General features: G+C 28.6%; 1 protein-coding gene across 1 annotated transcript in view; it reads right to left on the bottom strand.

Annotated features, from left to right (window-relative positions):
* The window catches only part of LOC135960871 (uncharacterized), a 339,112-nt gene that overhangs the window by 264,160 nt on the left and 57,371 nt on the right, over positions 1 to 17,581 (bottom strand). Inside the window, exons 4-7 of the mRNA XM_065512271.1 lie at positions 10,967 to 11,075; positions 10,696 to 10,801; positions 8,040 to 8,156; positions 4,110 to 4,355 (exon numbers count right to left, since the gene is read on the bottom strand). Of these exons, the coding sequence (XP_065368343.1) occupies positions 4,110 to 4,355; positions 8,040 to 8,156; positions 10,696 to 10,801; positions 10,967 to 11,075 (578 nt within the window). The remainder of the gene's footprint in view (positions 1 to 4,109; positions 4,356 to 8,039; positions 8,157 to 10,695; positions 10,802 to 10,966; positions 11,076 to 17,581) is intronic.

Here is a 17,581-nt window from a genome sequence, read left to right as displayed (position 1 = left end):
GTTCGTCATTTAAATAAGGTTTTCAACAAATAATCAACATTTTATGCAACCTTAAATTGAACGTCGATAGTTTATGCTGATGTGTTTGAGAATTTTGGTACTGAACGGTTTAAGTTTTATTTAACATAATACAAATATAAGATTTTTCTGGCTCACTCTTTAATTAATCGGCCTTTTAAAATTTACCTGCCAGCTCCATCACGACCGTATACAAGAGAACAGAAGATTTTATAAAAATAGTAAAATTTAAATTTGTAATAGTATTTTATTCAATTGCATACAAATTATACCAAAATTTAAGTTTCTAAAATATAACAATCTGTTTAAATTTCAAAATTTATTGGAATTCTTTTAGGGGCTTTCAAATCCCAAAAACAAAGAATAAGTAAGAGTTTTATATTCGGTTGTGCCGAATATTGTATAGACAACATCAATATGCATAGGAGTCTAGGTCATACATAAATTTGACAAGTAATTAATGTTGTAATAAAGTTTACTTACATAAATATATCAAATTGCATTGCAGTTTCCCCATATAAGGGAACTAGGGACAAATGATGACCGATTATCATTATACTTTACAGCATTGGTAGAATAGAGTCATTATGGGGGTATAATACAAAATCTCCACAACAACATCAAGCAACTGAATGAAATATTTGTATTTTTACGCTCTTGCTGTGATTCGGGTTGTGTACGTGTAAATTGACGAAAATCTTCGTAATTTGAACAATATGAACGCCTAGCAATGCTTTACAGTATAATTTCAGAGTACTTGAAAATTATTTGTGTAAAATTTTTGCGCATAATCAACATGGGGTATAGGTGAAATCATGAACTGCCCATTCTCAATACCAAATAAACCTTGTCAACAGAGAGTCCTTGTGTAAAATATCAGCTAACTAACTTCTTTAGTTTGGGTTCTCTTGTGTTTTCAACGGAGAGGCAGTCGGACGGACATATCTAGATAGATTGTCTTTGAATCTTATGAGGACACAAAATATATTTGTACCAATGTTGTGTTACAAACCGAATGACAAAATAAATATACAACCATCATTTTTGATGGTGGGTATAAAAATAAATAAAAACACAAATAGAAATTTTTTTTAAAAAAAGTAGTAGAAATACTACTTTTTTCAAAATAGTTTTAGAAATACTACTTTTTAAAATAGCAGTAGACATACTACTTTTTAAAATAGCAGTAGAAATACTACTTTTCTTAAATAAAAAGTAGTAAAAATACTACCTTTTTTAAAATAGTAGTAGAAATACTACTTTTAAAAAAAGCAGTATACATACTACTTTTTAAAATAGTAGTAGAAATATGTACTACATTTCTTAAATAAAATGTAGTAAAAATACTACCTTTTTTAAAATAGTAGTAGAAATACTACTTTTTAAAATAGCAGTAGACATTCTACTTTTTGAAAAAAAGAGTAGAAATACTACCTTTTTTTATAAAAAGTAGTAGAAATACTACCTTTTTTATAAAAAGTAGTAGAAATACTACCTTTTTAAAAAAAAGTAGTAGAAATACTACTTTTTTTGAAAAAAGTAGTAGAAATACTACCTTTTTTCAAAATAGTATTAGAAATACTACTTTTTTAAAATAGTTGTAGAAATACTACTTTTTTAAAAAAGTAGTAGAAATACTACCTTTTTTTAAAAAAAGTAGTAGAAATACTACCTTTTTTTATAAAAAGTAGTAGAAATACTACCTTTTTAAAAAAAAGTAGTAGAAATACTACCCTTTTTAAAAAAAGTAGTAGAAATACTACCTTTCTTAAAAAAAGTAGTAGAAATACTACCTTTTTTATAAAAAGTAGTAGAAATACTACCTTTTTTTATAAAAGTAGTTGAAATACTACCTTTTTTATAAAAAGTAGTAGAAATACTACCTTTTTTTATAAAAAGTAGTAGAAATACTACCTTTTTTTATAAAAAGTAGTAGAAAAACTACATTTTTAAAAAAAAGTAGTAGAAATACTACCTTTTTTATAAAAAGTAGTAGAAATACTACCTTTTTTGATAAAAAGTAGTAGAAATACTAACTTTTTTTAAAAAAAGTAGTGGAAATACTAACTTTTTTTTATAAAAAGTAGTAGAAATACTACCTTTTTTTATAAAAAGTAATAGAAATACTACCTTTTTTTATAAAAAGTAGTAGAAATACTACCTTTTTTAAAAAAAAGTAGTAGAAATACTACCTTTTTAAAAAAAAGTAGTAGAAATACTACCTTTTTTTAAAAAAAGTAGTAGAAATACTACCTTTTTTTATAAAAAGTAGTAGAAATACTACCTTTTTTAAAAAAAGTAGTAGAAATACTACCTTTTTAAAAAAAAGTAGTAGAAATACTACCTTTTTAAAAAAAAGTAGCAGAAATACTACCTTTTTTAAAAAAAGTAGTAGAAATACCACCTTTTTTAAAATAGTTGTAGAAATGCTACCTTTTCTTAAAAAAAGTAGTATAAATACTAACTTTTTACAAAAAAATTGTAGAAATACTAAATTTTATAAAAAAATGTATTAGAAAATGTTTACTACTTTTTCTACTTCTACTAGAAATACTACCTTTTTAAAAAAAAAGTAGTAGAAATACTACCTTTTTTAAAAAAAAGTAGTAGAAATACTACCTTTTTTAAAAAAGTAGTAGAAATACTATTTTTTTTAAAAAATAGTAGTAGCAATACTACTTTTTTAAAATAGTAGTAAAAGTACTACTTTTTAAAATAGTAATAGAAATACTACCTTTTTTTAAAAAATAGTAGTAGCAATGCTGTAAATGCTTTTAAAAAAGTAAAATTAAATAAAATATAGAAACACATTTATTTTTCCATTGATATATAATGTATCAATTTGGATAGCAAAACCAATTTTGAAAAAATATACATATGTATATTTGTATAATTTTTATGCAATTGAATAAAATGTATTGACAATTTTACTATTTTTATAAAACCTGTTTTCCTGACAACATTTTTTAACTGGCGGGAAATAATTTAAAGTCAGATTAATTCCCATAAATATATTTATTATAACTAAAAACTTAAAATTAATTTACTCTTTCCCTGTTTTTATTTGAACCAGTTTTCCTCCAGAATAAATAGAAGTTAAGTATTTATGAAGAGTTAAATAAAATCCTCGAAAAATACTGTTTTTATAATCAAACTGCTATTACCAGCATTACCCACCCTAACCTTTTAAAAGGTTAAACACCCAGTAAAATAAAATTTATATGCATAACATCAACAACTCTCATAACTCTGAAATGAGCTGACTTAAGTAAGTAACTCCAACGACCAATTTCCTGCTAATAATCTATCATTATTTCATGTAAGCTTAACATATGCTACAAAATTTCATGTTTGATTGGCAACTATTGATAAAATTTAAATAAATATTCGGCCCACTTGTACATTCAATCGATATTTTCCTACCCAGTGTGCAAGTTAAGCAGACAGACGACAGTCTCGTTAAATTTAAGTGTCATAAATCAATATGTGATACTTTTACCCCAAACAAAGCCCATCAACATTGGCACACAATTTTCTCTTTGTGCCATTCTATGCCATACAACAATGAGATTCTAACGAAATGTATTAAAATGGTAGGAAAAAAACATAAATCAAAGAACATTGCTTCCAGTTCGTATCTGCAGACTTGTATTTACTACGTTTGTGAGAAGATAAAGAACAGCAATCCATACGGATTGTTGCAGCAGGCATTTGTATGTATTAACATACTGTGCAGATAGCAGAGTAAGGGAAGGGATGTATTAAAAAAGCCATCCATGCCACAACAAGGTAAAAGCAAAAACAACTGCAATGCAGTGTCAACTACCACATATTATATAGATGGAATCAGCATTGTGCCTCTTAATGCATATATACATACATATGTACATGGAACAGGTAGAATGGAGTTGAATGTAAAATAGTAGTAGTAGTAGTAGTAGCATGTGGCAGGAAACTACAATTATTGGAATTTTATTTCAACACAAATACAAATGCAGAATTAATACATGAGAATATGTTTATGTGGCTATGTATAAATGGTATACATACACATGTAGATATTTATGTAGATATATTTATGTAAAACTTACCTTGTTGCATATAACATCAGCACCCTGTTGTATTGAATCGGCAATAATACTGCATAAATCGTTGTGTATCTCTTCTAGTTCCTGCATCAATTGTGGCACAGTCTCGCAATTATACGTTTCCAACATGGCATTTGTGGCATGCAATTGTTGCACGTAGGCATTATGTGCATCAATATATTCCGTAAGCGAATGTTGTGTGGGACTCTGACGATGTGACATGTAACATTGCTTATAGTCCAGGCGACACTGCACAAGTTCAATAAAGATTACAAGACACAGAGACAGAACGGAAAAAAAATAAAGAAAAAATAAGCATTTAAGATTAAAGTAATATTAAAGAAATGGAAGAAAATGGTAAAAAAAAGAAATATAAAAATAAAATTGTAAATATTTTATGCTGTAGATTCTGTTGTTACGTTTAACGGGTGGGGATACACATCTATAGGGGGTGTCTTTAATACAATACAATATATTGTACATAAAACAATAAGTGTATGAAGAGTTCGTGCTGTGTTTGTGGAATCGCCTGTATAAAAGTTTGATAGAAATTTACACGGGAATCTTAAAAAGTTGTGTAAATTTCTTAGAAACTTATTTCTAAACATTTTTAAAATAGCTTATACAGAAGTGAGAATATTTCTCCAAACTACCAAGTCAAGTTTAGCTCTGAGCTGGATATATATGAGCAAAGTTATTACACTAAAAATCTCAGTTTCTACAAATAAGCTTTTTTACAGAAAAAACCTTTTCCTAAAAACATTGTTTTTAACATTAAATTGTTTACTAACTAAACTTTTATAATTTTTCTAAAAAAAAGCTTTATTTGCTATGAAACTTTTTTCTACTACAAAGCTTTATCCATAAAAAATGTTCTCAAAAAAAAAACTTTGTTTACAATAAACGCAAATCAAATAAGTTTTAAACTTAAAAAAACTTTTTTGAAAAATAAACGATTTTCTCATAAATGAAAGGTTTTCACAAGAAAATGTCCATTTCGTAAAAAGTCTTTCTCTCTAAAAAATATATAAAAAAAGCTCTAGAAAAGCTTTTAAAAGACAACAAAATAGCTTTCTCTCAAAAACATATTTTTTTAAAAAAACTACTTAAAAATGCTTTTTTGGGAAAAAAAATCTATCCTACAGAAAGTATTTAAGAAGCTTAATTGTTTATTTAAATACATACTAAAACATTTGTTTAAAAGCTTTTAAAAAAATTAAAAAAAATATATTGATTTAAAAGACAAGTCTTAAAAAGCTTTTATAAACCTTTGTTCATTATAAAACGATTTTCGCATTAGCAAAAAAAGGATTTCTTTTTTCGTTTCACAAAAAAGATTTTTTGTAAAAAGCTATTTCGCATACAAATATCATTAAGGCCAGGTAACTTATCAAAATTTTAAACATAGTTAAGCATAATCAATGTTTAAATATATTTGTTTTCTTTTGTATGGAAAAAATGGAAAGCATTAACTATGTTTAAAATTTTGATAAGTTAGGGATAGATGATTTCGTGTGCTCATTAAGCATTATTTTTTGTGAAAAAAACATCACTCAAATAAAGGCTAAACTATACTATCAGAACTCAGCACCATCGATTTCAATGCGTAAAAAAGTGGTTTACTAAATTTCGTTGTGGCTGTACACTAGGGTGATCGGGCCGGTTTTCAATAACCGGTTATAACCGGTTTTTTTGAAAAACTCACATCGAATATCGAAGAAATCTGGTTTTTCTCCTCGAATAGCCGGTTTATTCTAAAAGTGTGTTTTTATAAGTTTTAATATATAATATTATTATATAAATTTTAATATATTACAAATTTCAAAAAAATATTAAAAATCAAAAAAACTTTTTTAAAACAAATACTCCAAATATTTTAGAAGATTTTTTATATTTAGACAATTGTCAGAAGTCATCCGGAAAGCCAGAAAACTTACTCAATGCTTTGTTATCTATATGTACTACAAGTACACTGAGTGAAAGATCATTTCAATGTCTAGTTTTATAAAAACAAAAAAATAAATTCGATATACTACAAAGCATTTAAACTGTGTTTGATTCCTAAGAGATTATTTAACTTCATAAAGTCTTCAAATTTACTGATGTTAACGATATTTGGGTAAAATTTCACCTAAATAGAAAATAGACTTTTTTGCCATTTTTTTAAAAAAAAAAACCTAACGAAATTGTTGACATTTGAAATTAAAATCATAAAATATCAACCACTCACTTTTAGAAAAAATTAAATTTTAATTTCAAAATGGGTAAAATTCTACCCGAATACCTTTGGTTTTTACCCGGGGAATCCCAGTTTTCATTCGAATATAATGATCAGCATGTATGATGAAAAGAGGCAGATATAGTGATACCAAAGCTCTGAAATCATTTAACTTAATTATGCGTAACTAAAATTAAAGATTTTTGCACCAGGTCAAATATGACCCAATGACCTCAAGTCCAAACAAGTTTGTAGATATTTTTTTTTGCCAATTTGTGCACATTTGAAATTAAATAAAATTCATAAAATATCAACCACTCACTTTTAGAAAAAATTAGAAAAAAAGAAGTAATCAAACTTGTTTTAATCACTATTATTTTAATAAAGAAAACTTGGATATTGAAGTTTGAGAGATTGTGGAAGCCATAGACAACTCACATGGCTCAGTGGTTTAAATTTTGAATGATCACTTGGGTATGAGATCAGCTGGTAAAAATTAGTGAATTAGTCTACGAAATGCTTCCTCTTTCGCCCTATTCACGATTTAGCCCCGAATGACTATAGCTTATTTCCAAACCTGAAGAAATATATCGGCTAATACAGATCTGACTTCAACGATGAAATCATAAAAGAATTATTTATCCAAAAACCTATTTGTTATTTAAAAAGGCAGGAACTTTTTGACCCACCCCACTCTGTTTGAATTTAATCACTGAAGATGAATAAAGTATATTTACACAACTGATATTGCTAGTAAACATTTTTTTCACTGAAAATTTTCTTTCTCGCAAAATACTATTTCATATAAAAGAATTTAAAAAAATCTTGAAAAAATAACTTTTCAAAAATCAAAAAAGCTTTATCTTTTAAAAATTAAAAAATCTTGTGCTTATAAAAGAAGCAAACTATTATTTTAATACAAAACGGTTATTTCTTTAAAATGGTTGTAAGAAAATATTTTTTAAACAAATTATTGATTTTTCATAGCACAAAACGATTTTCTCATAAATAAATTATTTTCAAAAGAAAAAAGCTTTCTCGTAAAATAATTCGTTCTGTAAAAAACCTTTTAAACTCTTAAGCTTTCAAAACTTAAGAGTTTAAAAAAGAGCTTTTCGAAAAAAATAAAAAAAAAACTTTTTGAAAAGCTCTCTCAGATTTTTTTTAGCTTTTAACAAAATAAAAAGGCTTTTTACATAAAAAGGCTTTTTCACTGTTTAAAATTTTTTTCCTAAAGTTTTTTAAAAATAAAAACGGCTTTTCTCAAAAAAACAAATTAGCTGAAAGTTTTTTTTTAAAAAAAAAGCTTTTTATAAAATGCACTTTTTTATTTTTTCAACGTTTTAGTCAGACCAATCAATATAATGAAATGGCAATCTTTTTAAACTGAACAGCTCCTGATCAATCACCCTGTATATAAAAAATAAATTTACAAGATTATATTTCCTCTCACTGCGTGCACTGTGTAGGTATGAGCTGGTGTTTTTCTTTAATTTATTTCATGCATCAATGTATGAGTCTGAAGTTAATGTTTGTGCTGTCGCTTTTGTTCGAAATTCTTCCGTGTTAAAGTGTTAAAGACTGATTGTTCTGGTTTATTGTTTTTTTTTTTTTGTTTGGCTATTGTTGTGTTTTATACATATTTATCTTTTTATATTGTTATACATATTTGTTATATTGTATTGCATTGTTTTGTATTTTATTTTATTACTTACCTTTGATAATTTTTCTTCAGTCTTTGCAATAATGGTCTCAAAGGACTCCCTGTGTGTAAATATTTTTCGACTTTGAACTTTACGATGAAAGGATTTATCGAGCATTGGTCGTGACACCTGATCAATAAGGAAAAGAAGAAAAGAACAGAACAGAATATATATAAAAAAAACGCACTTAATTTTTAAATCAATATAGGGGATGGGAGTACATATACTTTTATGTATTGAATGTGCATGAATTTTACAACAAAAGCTTTTTTAATAAAAATCAAATGTTTTGGAATTTATGTTGTTTGTATCTCCCTCAATGAAAGATGTCATGGTGAATGATGTTTAAAAAAAAATGAAAAAAAAACTTTTTAACAAAATTGCTGCTTTCAATGACATGTTTTTAAACGCAGAATATCAAATTCAAAAACCAGTTATAACAATGAAATGGAAGGAATATTGATTGCCAGTCAATAGCAATTTATTTTACTTGAAATATCCATAAAAGTGAACAATAGAACACAAAATGCACATAAAAAAGTTGAAAAATTAGCACTAACAAAACATAAAGTTCCACAAGAATTATAATAAAGCAAGTCAGCAGCATTAAACAATTCGATAATACTATGACTCCTTCAGAGAATATAGCAGCTTTTTTCTAAATTATATGATTTTATGTTGTAGATCCCCAAATAATAAATAACAACTATTAATATTAAAATCAACAATATTTCTATAATCATTACGAAAGAGTCCATACAATACGCATCAGTATCATTTTAATTAGATTTATTTATTTATTTATTTATTTATGTATATGCTCTCTACAGAATAATAATTTAATTAAATTCATATTTATTATATTTTATATGTATAACCACAATTAAGTAAAAATTACCTCTATTTATAAAATAAAGACCATATTATCAATAATGACCACAATGAAAAAATAATACTGCAATAATTACAAATTATATTCAACAAAAAATATTCATCTATATATTGTATAGATTGCAATACAATAAATATATAAAATTTACAAATTATCATTTGTACAAACTATCAAAACAGACTCAGTACTCAATGTATGACATGATAGGAGCAAATAATGTGGAGGAGGGAGAGTAGATAATAATACACAACTATGTAGTACATGTCATTATTATTTGATTTGCATTGAAATTTTGCTTTAAAATTGCATACATTACTGGCAGTGCTATTTAATGATATTGCAAGTCGTGTGCCAGTGAATTTAATAGGCATTTAACGAATTATAAATAAACACTACTATCTGTAGAAAGCCTAAAGGTAGGCAATTGAAAATAATTGAATGTGAAAGAGAATTAAAGTGGTAGGCTTAATAAAGAGGTGCTTATTAATTCGTAAGTGTATTTTATTATTGATACATTTAATTTTCAGTTCTAGTTCAGTTCTAGTTCAGTTCTAGTTCAGTTCTAGTTCAGTTCAGTTCTAGTTCTAGTTCAGTTCTAGTTCAGTTCTAGTTCAGTTCTAGTTCAGTTCAGTTCAGTTCTAGTTCAGTTCTAGTTCAGTTCTAGTTCAGTTCTAGTTCAGTTCTAGTTCAGTTCTAGTTCAGTTCTAGTTCTAGTTCAGTTCTAGTTCAGTTCTAGTTCAGTTCTAGTTCAGTTCTAGTTCAGTTCTAGTTCAGTTCTAGTTCAGTTCTAGTTCAGTTCTAGTTCAGTTCTAGTTCAGTTCTAGTTCAGTTCTAGTTCAGTTCTAGTTCAGTTCTAGTTCAGTTCTAGTTCAGTTCTAGTTCAGTTCTAGTTCAGTTCTAGTTCAGTTCTAGTTCAGTTCTAGTTCAGTTCTAGTTCAGTTCTAGTTCAGTTCTAGTTCAGTTCTAGTTCAGTTCTAGTTCAGTTCTAGTTCAGTTCTAGTTCAGTTCTAGTTCAGTTCTAGTTCAGTTCTAGTTCAGTTCTAGTTCAGTTCTAGTTCAGTTCTAGTTCAGTTCTAGTTCAGTTCTAGTTCAGTTCTAGTTCAGTTCTAGTTCAGTTCTAGTTCAGTTCTAGTTCAGTTCTAGTTCAGTTCTAGTTCAGTTCTAGTTCAGTTCTAGTTCAGTTCTAGTTCAGTTCTAGTTCAGTTCTAGTTCAGTTCTAGTTCAGTTCTAGTTCAGTTCAGTAACAAACCCTCAGACAAATTAAAACTAACACCTAAATCTCCTACAAAATAGCAATAATGCCATCAATATTTACACTAATTGACAATCTGGCAGTTTTAATACAGCCCCAACGAACATGCAGTCAAACACACTCATTGAAAATCCATTTATCTATAAGTGTGCAACAGCAATAATAATAATAGCAAAAAAATCGAAAACCATAAAATCAAAATACAATTAAATTAGTACAAGTATTATTTAACTACAGTTTCTGATTTTCAGTTTTTTTCATATGTAGTAGGAGTCAATGACTATGAGCTTTAATATAACCTCCCCAAGCAAAAATTGTATTTAAGTTTCTGGGGTTTCAAATCTCATAAACATAATTTCAGGGTAAAATGAATTGATTGACACATTAATGTTATATAAAAGAAGCAAATGAAACGAAATCGTAGTGGTATGATTGAGTAGGGTTTTATGGTAAATTTGTGCACAACCTGTGCTCAAAATCACACAGACATGCCGTGACACATTCAGACACGTTTACCTACATACCTGTCTATATAAAACATTTGCCACATCATTGGATGCTTGAGAATCCGTTTCAACCTCTTGTAGGAATGTTTCCCAGGCTTGGAAAATTGACAAATGACAGGCGGGTCTGCAATAGTAGAAATTGTAGCGTAAAATTAAATTGTAAATATTTTGATTTGATGTCAATTACAAAGCATACATTTGTGCTATACACTTCTACAACAGAATATGTACTTGAGTAATAGACAATTTTAGGAAAAGTTTGTTATTTACTTATATTTCAAACACTTACCTTTCTTTTCTAAGTTCGGCATTCTTTTTGCGAAAATTGGTAACAAGGGATTGTAGGGCAGTTGCATGTTCCTCATACAAATGGGAAAGGGTTTCGGTGAAATCGGAAACTGTAATGAAAATAAATAAAACATTTAAAAAAGATAATTAGAAAAGTATGACTTATATATGCATTTATACTTATAATAAAACAAATATTGGAAATTTGAAGACCCTATAGACTTGCTCAATTGTTCATATATATAAAATCTGAAAACTTATTCCAAATTCTCACTAAATGCTGACCGAATTATAGCATAACAAATTGTAATAAATGCAGTTTTGAAAATATTATTTAGCTTTTAAAGATAATTTTGTGAAAATCGTTCATAAGTTCTTTAATTTGTTTTGTAAATTTTAAACAAATCTTTTGATTACCTTCCTTAATGTGTACTTAATATATATGTTGAATATTCCATGGCTCTATTTAACTTGGTTCTTGGTGAAAATTATGTTTTTATTTAAATTAGTCGTAATTAATATCAATCATACGCACCTATGAACAATTCAACAAAATTCCCATTTTTTGTTTAAACTGTTGGAGATTTTGAAATATTTAATAATGTTCTAAAAGGATTAGAGTGATTTACAACTTAAATTAAAATTGAAATTTGAATACTACCAGAGCTGGAAGGCTCGAAGAAAAGAAATTATAATTTTTTTAGTGAATTAATTTTTATATCAATTACATATTTTTATTTGGTTGACTTTTGCGATAAAAACTAGGACTATGAAAACATTGAAATTTGTGTAATTTTAGTTATAGCTGGGATGTATTTAAAAATTAGCACAGCATTATATAATATTTAAATTGACCTTTTAGCTAGTAAATTATAACTTGAGCAACATTCCAATGAATTTTCTTAAAATTCTTCTGTGCATCCGTACAACACTAACCACACATGAGCACAATATGAAATAATTGAATAAAATATCCAAAATTCAATTTTTTTTTTTGCTAGCAGTAGTTGTTAGAAAAAGTTCAATTTAAAATAAGTTTATGCCCAAAATTAGGTTAAATCAAATTACAGTAGTGAAATCCTATTAGCTTTATATAAAACCAGCATTGCATGGTCTTATCAATTCCTAGAATAGATTTTTTTTATTATTTAGTATGCAGGACATGAATGCAATTTTATGCATGTTACTTTCACACACGTACAGCCGAAAGGAAAAAAATATTCAAAAATATTATACATAAATGAAAGTATATTTATAGAAATGTATTTTTAAACATACAAATACAAATGAATATCACACTTGCCAAATGGATTAACTCCCCAGCACAGCACATAACGTAAAGAACATTTATAAAGTTTAATATGGTTATTTCCATGGTCAAGAACGTGACATTCGTAAGCCCTTTGAGTGAGAAAGCTCTTAAAACATAACAATTTGTTCCTTATTTCTATTTTCAATAGCATTTTAGTAGCACATTTCAGTTGATTGTGTTATAAACAATAAACGAGGGATCCAGAATGCGACAAAAAATATAACTCGTTTTTGAATTCATCTAATTTGGTTGCTTCTCTCATTATTTTGCCATCCAACTACTCATAAATGGAAAATTTAATTTAGTTAAACATTAATAAATGTTCATTTGCATACATTTAAGGTTAAAATTCCAAGTAAATCTGTAGAAAAATATCAAAATTGTAGCATAAATTTTAGGGACTAAAATATGCCAGGCTTTATATTTTTTTAACTATAAATTTTTGCATTTAACAGGAATTTATATAAATTTAACAATAATTTAGTTAGCCATCAAATTTCTCTTTCTCTTCTCTTCACCTCACAATCATATGTCAATTTAAAATTGATTAATCATTTTCCATTTAGTTTCCATCAATGCATTGTTAGGCACTCACACACTCTATCTAGACTAATTTTAATGGAAGCCTCAATGAGTTAAAAGTGTCTCAAATGCATTTGAAAGGTAAAATTCAGGAAACACATCAAGTATCAAGGAAGTTTATAGCAGCAACAGAAATAACAACAATGACAAATGTTATTTGTGTTTTATTGAAGCTGTCGTTATTGTATTGTACGTAATATTTAGTTGTGTTGCTGTTATCCTATCAACTATCAAATGATAAAATATTAAATTAAATTGAGAATACAACCACATTGTTGTATGACATACTGTATGGCAAATAAATAGCTATTAATACAGGGTGACATACACAAGTGTCCATAACCAAGTTGTTAATGTCAGATACATCAAACATTTTACGACTATTGAATTAAACCGGGTTAGTAGGGCAAAAGGTGACCAGGTGGTTAAATGGTAATTTCAACAAATAAAAAAAAATTTTAAAATAAGTGGCCACAATTAGCCTTTTCCTATAACTAAGATTGAAGAAATTTTACTTGTTTCAATACTGATCTACATTGAAGACAAAATTCGCTTAGGGCAGCCAAAAAAAGTTTGAAGACTTAGAATTGGAGGCATTACTCCATGACGATTATTGCAAAACTCAACAAGAGCTTACAAAATCATTTGGAACTAACCTTGAAAGACGATTTTGTATGTCCGAAATAATGCCGAATCATTAATTTTGATGAAAATTGGATCCATTAAGACAGCCCGATCTTTTGTGAAGCCCGAACAACCAGCCGAATCAACTCCAAAGCCAAATTTCCATGGCGCTAAGGTAAAGCTGTGTATTTGGTGGTAGCAAAAGGGTCCTATTTATTATGAGCTGTTGGAATCTGACCAGACCATCACCAGGAACCTGTACCGAATGCAACATATTCCGGCCACATGTTGCAACTATTTAGAATGAAGTGGTTGGGAGGTTTTGCTTCACCCGCTTCATAGACCAGACCTGGCTCCGTCCGACTACTATTTGTTTTGATCGATAAAGAACGCTCTCTTTGGGATACGATTCTCTTCGAAACAGAGTATCAGATATTGGCTTGGTTCGTTTTTGGCCTCAAATACTCAGAAGTTATTTTGGTTTGGAATCCAAATGCACAAATGTTTCAAAATAAAAGCTAAAAATTTGAAAAAATCCTGCATTTTTAAGCCATACCCCAATAAATCATATCTTTTATGTTGTTGCCTCAATTTTTCCTTTCTAACTTTATTTCTACTGAACAGATTTTGCTGATTTTCAATAACAAACAGCCTAGAAGAATAAAAAACATTATGGAAAAAAGCAAAGTATTTCCGCATCATACTTTGGACAACAGCGTGTTTTACACACACAGATAAATATAAGAACATAGCTAAAAGGACTAAGAATCTAAAAAGAACCCAGAATAACACAGAATTTATCATTAAATCTGAGGTTACTATTACTAAACATTAAAGCATATTTTTTCAAGGTTGTGGCATATTAGCTTTATAACTTTATTTCCACTGAATCGATTTTGATGATTTTCATTACCAAACTACTTAGAAGAATGTAAAACATTGTAGACAAATTACAAATAATTTTTGAGTCATACCTTAAACACGAGCTTGATTTACACACACAGACAAATAGAAGGACATGGCTAGAACGATTAGGAATTTAATATCAACCCACAATCATTGGATACCAGATGAATATTTATAAAAACTTGGAATGTCTAATTTATATGTCTAACATTTTCCTTAACAGTTGAGATACAATGAATTTGGAAATACTGTGGCAACATTAAAAACCAAATGTACAGTAGTGTGATTTGGTAAAAGCTGGATAATAACAGCGACTTGTACACACACTCAAAGTATGAGTAACACCAACATCTGCATCACCGTACTAACAGCAGGATCATGATGCCATCAAAACCTAGAACTCAATATTAAACAAGCTGAATGAAAACACTAAAGAAACATAAAGAAAAACCCCCAAGAGTGTTTTACAAAAAAAAAATACAAAAAGGTTTGTGAAATGTCTACTCTATTGCATTGGAGAAATCCAGTAAAATTTCACAGGATTTTGATGGCAAGGGGTGGGGAGGGGATCATGTGGCATGTTATTTTATGTGACTGAAGTAATATTTTCTTTCTTTTCTCTTACATTGTGGTGTTTGCCAATCTTCTCATATTAAAGTTAATAATAACGATGAAAAGTTTTGAACAAACAACAATAATTGCACAAAAAAGTAAAACAAAAAGCAAGATTGAAGTGGACTGAAGATAATCGAATACACACTCACCGCCATTGTTAAGCCACTCGATAAAAACAAGTTGAAACTTAAAACTCAATTTTCAAGAGGTATTCATTCACTAGTAGCAACTACGAATACAACAAAGAAACCAAACGGATATCGTTAAAGTTTATGGCTGTTGAAAAAATACACTCAAAGAAATGTGTAGTGTCCCTAGATATTATAGTACATGATATCCATTTATCTATAATTTTTGTGAGTGTAAATTCAATAAGGTTTTTTTATAGCCACTTTGGTATAAAAAAATATAAATTTTTTGGTGATTTAACAATTCGCACACAAGAACAGCGCATAATAACGATAATGACAAAAAAAAAAAAACAATACAAGAACGTTTAACAATAATCAAGTATCAAATGGACTTTTTGCTTTTCTCAATAAAATACTTCAATTTCTTTGAAAAGACATTTAAATTGTCAAGTGCTGTTTTTTCCCCCATCTTGGATTCCATTGGCTGCAAATTTATTTTCATTTCAACATTTTACACACAATTTCTGGGCAACACAAGAGTAAAATAGCAGCAAATTTTAAACAAAATATAAAACAAGTAAGAAAGTATGATCGGTCAAGCACGACCATATAATACCCTACACTAAGTAAAAGAGCAAAAACATTTTTCTTTTAAAATTTCAATAATTTATATTTTTGAGTGATTTTCGGAAGTGGGCCTTATATGGGGGCTATGACCAATTATGGACCGATCACCATGAAATCAGGTCGTGTGATTTACATCTATATTAAAGTTAACTGTGTTGAGTTTTGTGTGTATACCAACATTTTTAAGTGATTTATGCACGTTAAAGTGATTTTCGGAAGCGGGCATATATGGGAGCTATGACTAATTATGGACCGATCTTAACAAAATTTGGTGACATGAATTTTGTGTATATAAAACTTATTTGGATCGGAACTTGTGGAGATACATGTATAAATTAAACATTTATGACCGAGAAAGTCCAATTTCGGAAGGACATTTGTATGGGGGCTAGGTGAAATAATGGACCGATTTCAGCCAGTTTCAATAGGCTTGGTCCTTGGGACGAAAAAATAATATGTACTATATTTCATCGAAATATCTTCAAAATTGCGACCTGTACTCTGCGCACAAGGTTTACATGGACAGCCAGCCAGCCAACCAGACGGACGGACATCGTTTAATCGACTCAGAAAGTGATTCTAAGTCGATCGGTATACTTTAAGGTGAGTGTTAGACTAATATTTTTGGGCGTTACAAACATCTGCACAAACGCATAATACCCTCCCCACTATGGTTGTGTAGGGTATAAAAACGTATTGAGTATAAACTAAAAAGTAACACACAAAAAAGTTGATACGAAAATGTTCACATCTCTGCTTTGAGATTTAAAGCAATTTTAAGTTTTATGAAATTTCAGCAGTTTTTTGCTCATGCTATTTTCCTTTTTTTTGCCAGCAGTCATTTTGGCACTATAATCGTCAATAGGAAATGTATGATGGATTGTGAGCTTAAAACTTTACACACAGAAACTCCCATTAGTAAGCAATTGCCTTTGATTTGATTTGGTTTGGTTTGCTATGTGTTGTAGCAGTACTGATAAGTTAGAGTGGCGCAATATCTAGGGAAATAAGGATTGAAAACTAATTTTTAAAGCCGAATAACTCGTGAAACGCCCCAAAGATGGCATGAATATTGAGCAGAACAACTATTCTACAAAAAGTGGGCGTAAAAAGAGGTGTGACAATAAAGAAAGGTCTAATTTTGTCTCAATATTTATGCAATATTTGAAGCCTTTCTCTTGTATCCATAAACAATTCCACTCATGGTGAAGGCTATACAAATAGCTTTTATATCCTTTTTAGCTTCAAAGATTGCTTAAATATTGAGAAAAATAGCTATTTTACAAAAAGTGGGCGTAAAAAGAGATCTGTCAGGCAACAAATTAAGGGGTATATCGCATTAATGAACTATATTGAGGAACTGTATGATATACAAGAACTTTATTTATTGCCACACCTCTTTTTACGCCCACTTTTTGTAGAATAGTTATTCTGCTCAATATTTAAGCAATCTTTAAAGCAATTCACATCCATAAACAAGCCCAAATATTTCTTGAGGAAATAGTCAATATCAAATATCATAATATCTACTTTTTATGTCAGTATGCTAATGACTTAACAACCTTGATTTTTTCTAATGAAAATAAAGTATTAAGTAGAGTTTAATGGTCACTTTCCTTTCAACATACAACATAAAATTCGTAACAAGGTTTTACATAAACTCCTCTTTTCATTCACATGCTTTTGCCTTTTAAGCCTAGTACTCTGTTCATATTTGCGAAAAAATTATGGTTTTTTCAGGCGAAAAATTTTACATGCTGTTTGACAGCTAGCTGTTGGTTTTAATTTCGTGCGAAAGAAGTGCTGCGTATGTTATTTT

Source organism: Calliphora vicina, chromosome 5 (assembly GCF_958450345.1).
Source record: "Calliphora vicina chromosome 5, idCalVici1.1, whole genome shotgun sequence".
Classification (NCBI taxonomy): Eukaryota; Metazoa; Arthropoda; class Insecta; order Diptera; family Calliphoridae; genus Calliphora; species Calliphora vicina.
Note: the sequence above shows the minus strand (reverse complement) of the source record. Positions and strands in the feature narration are given on the sequence as shown.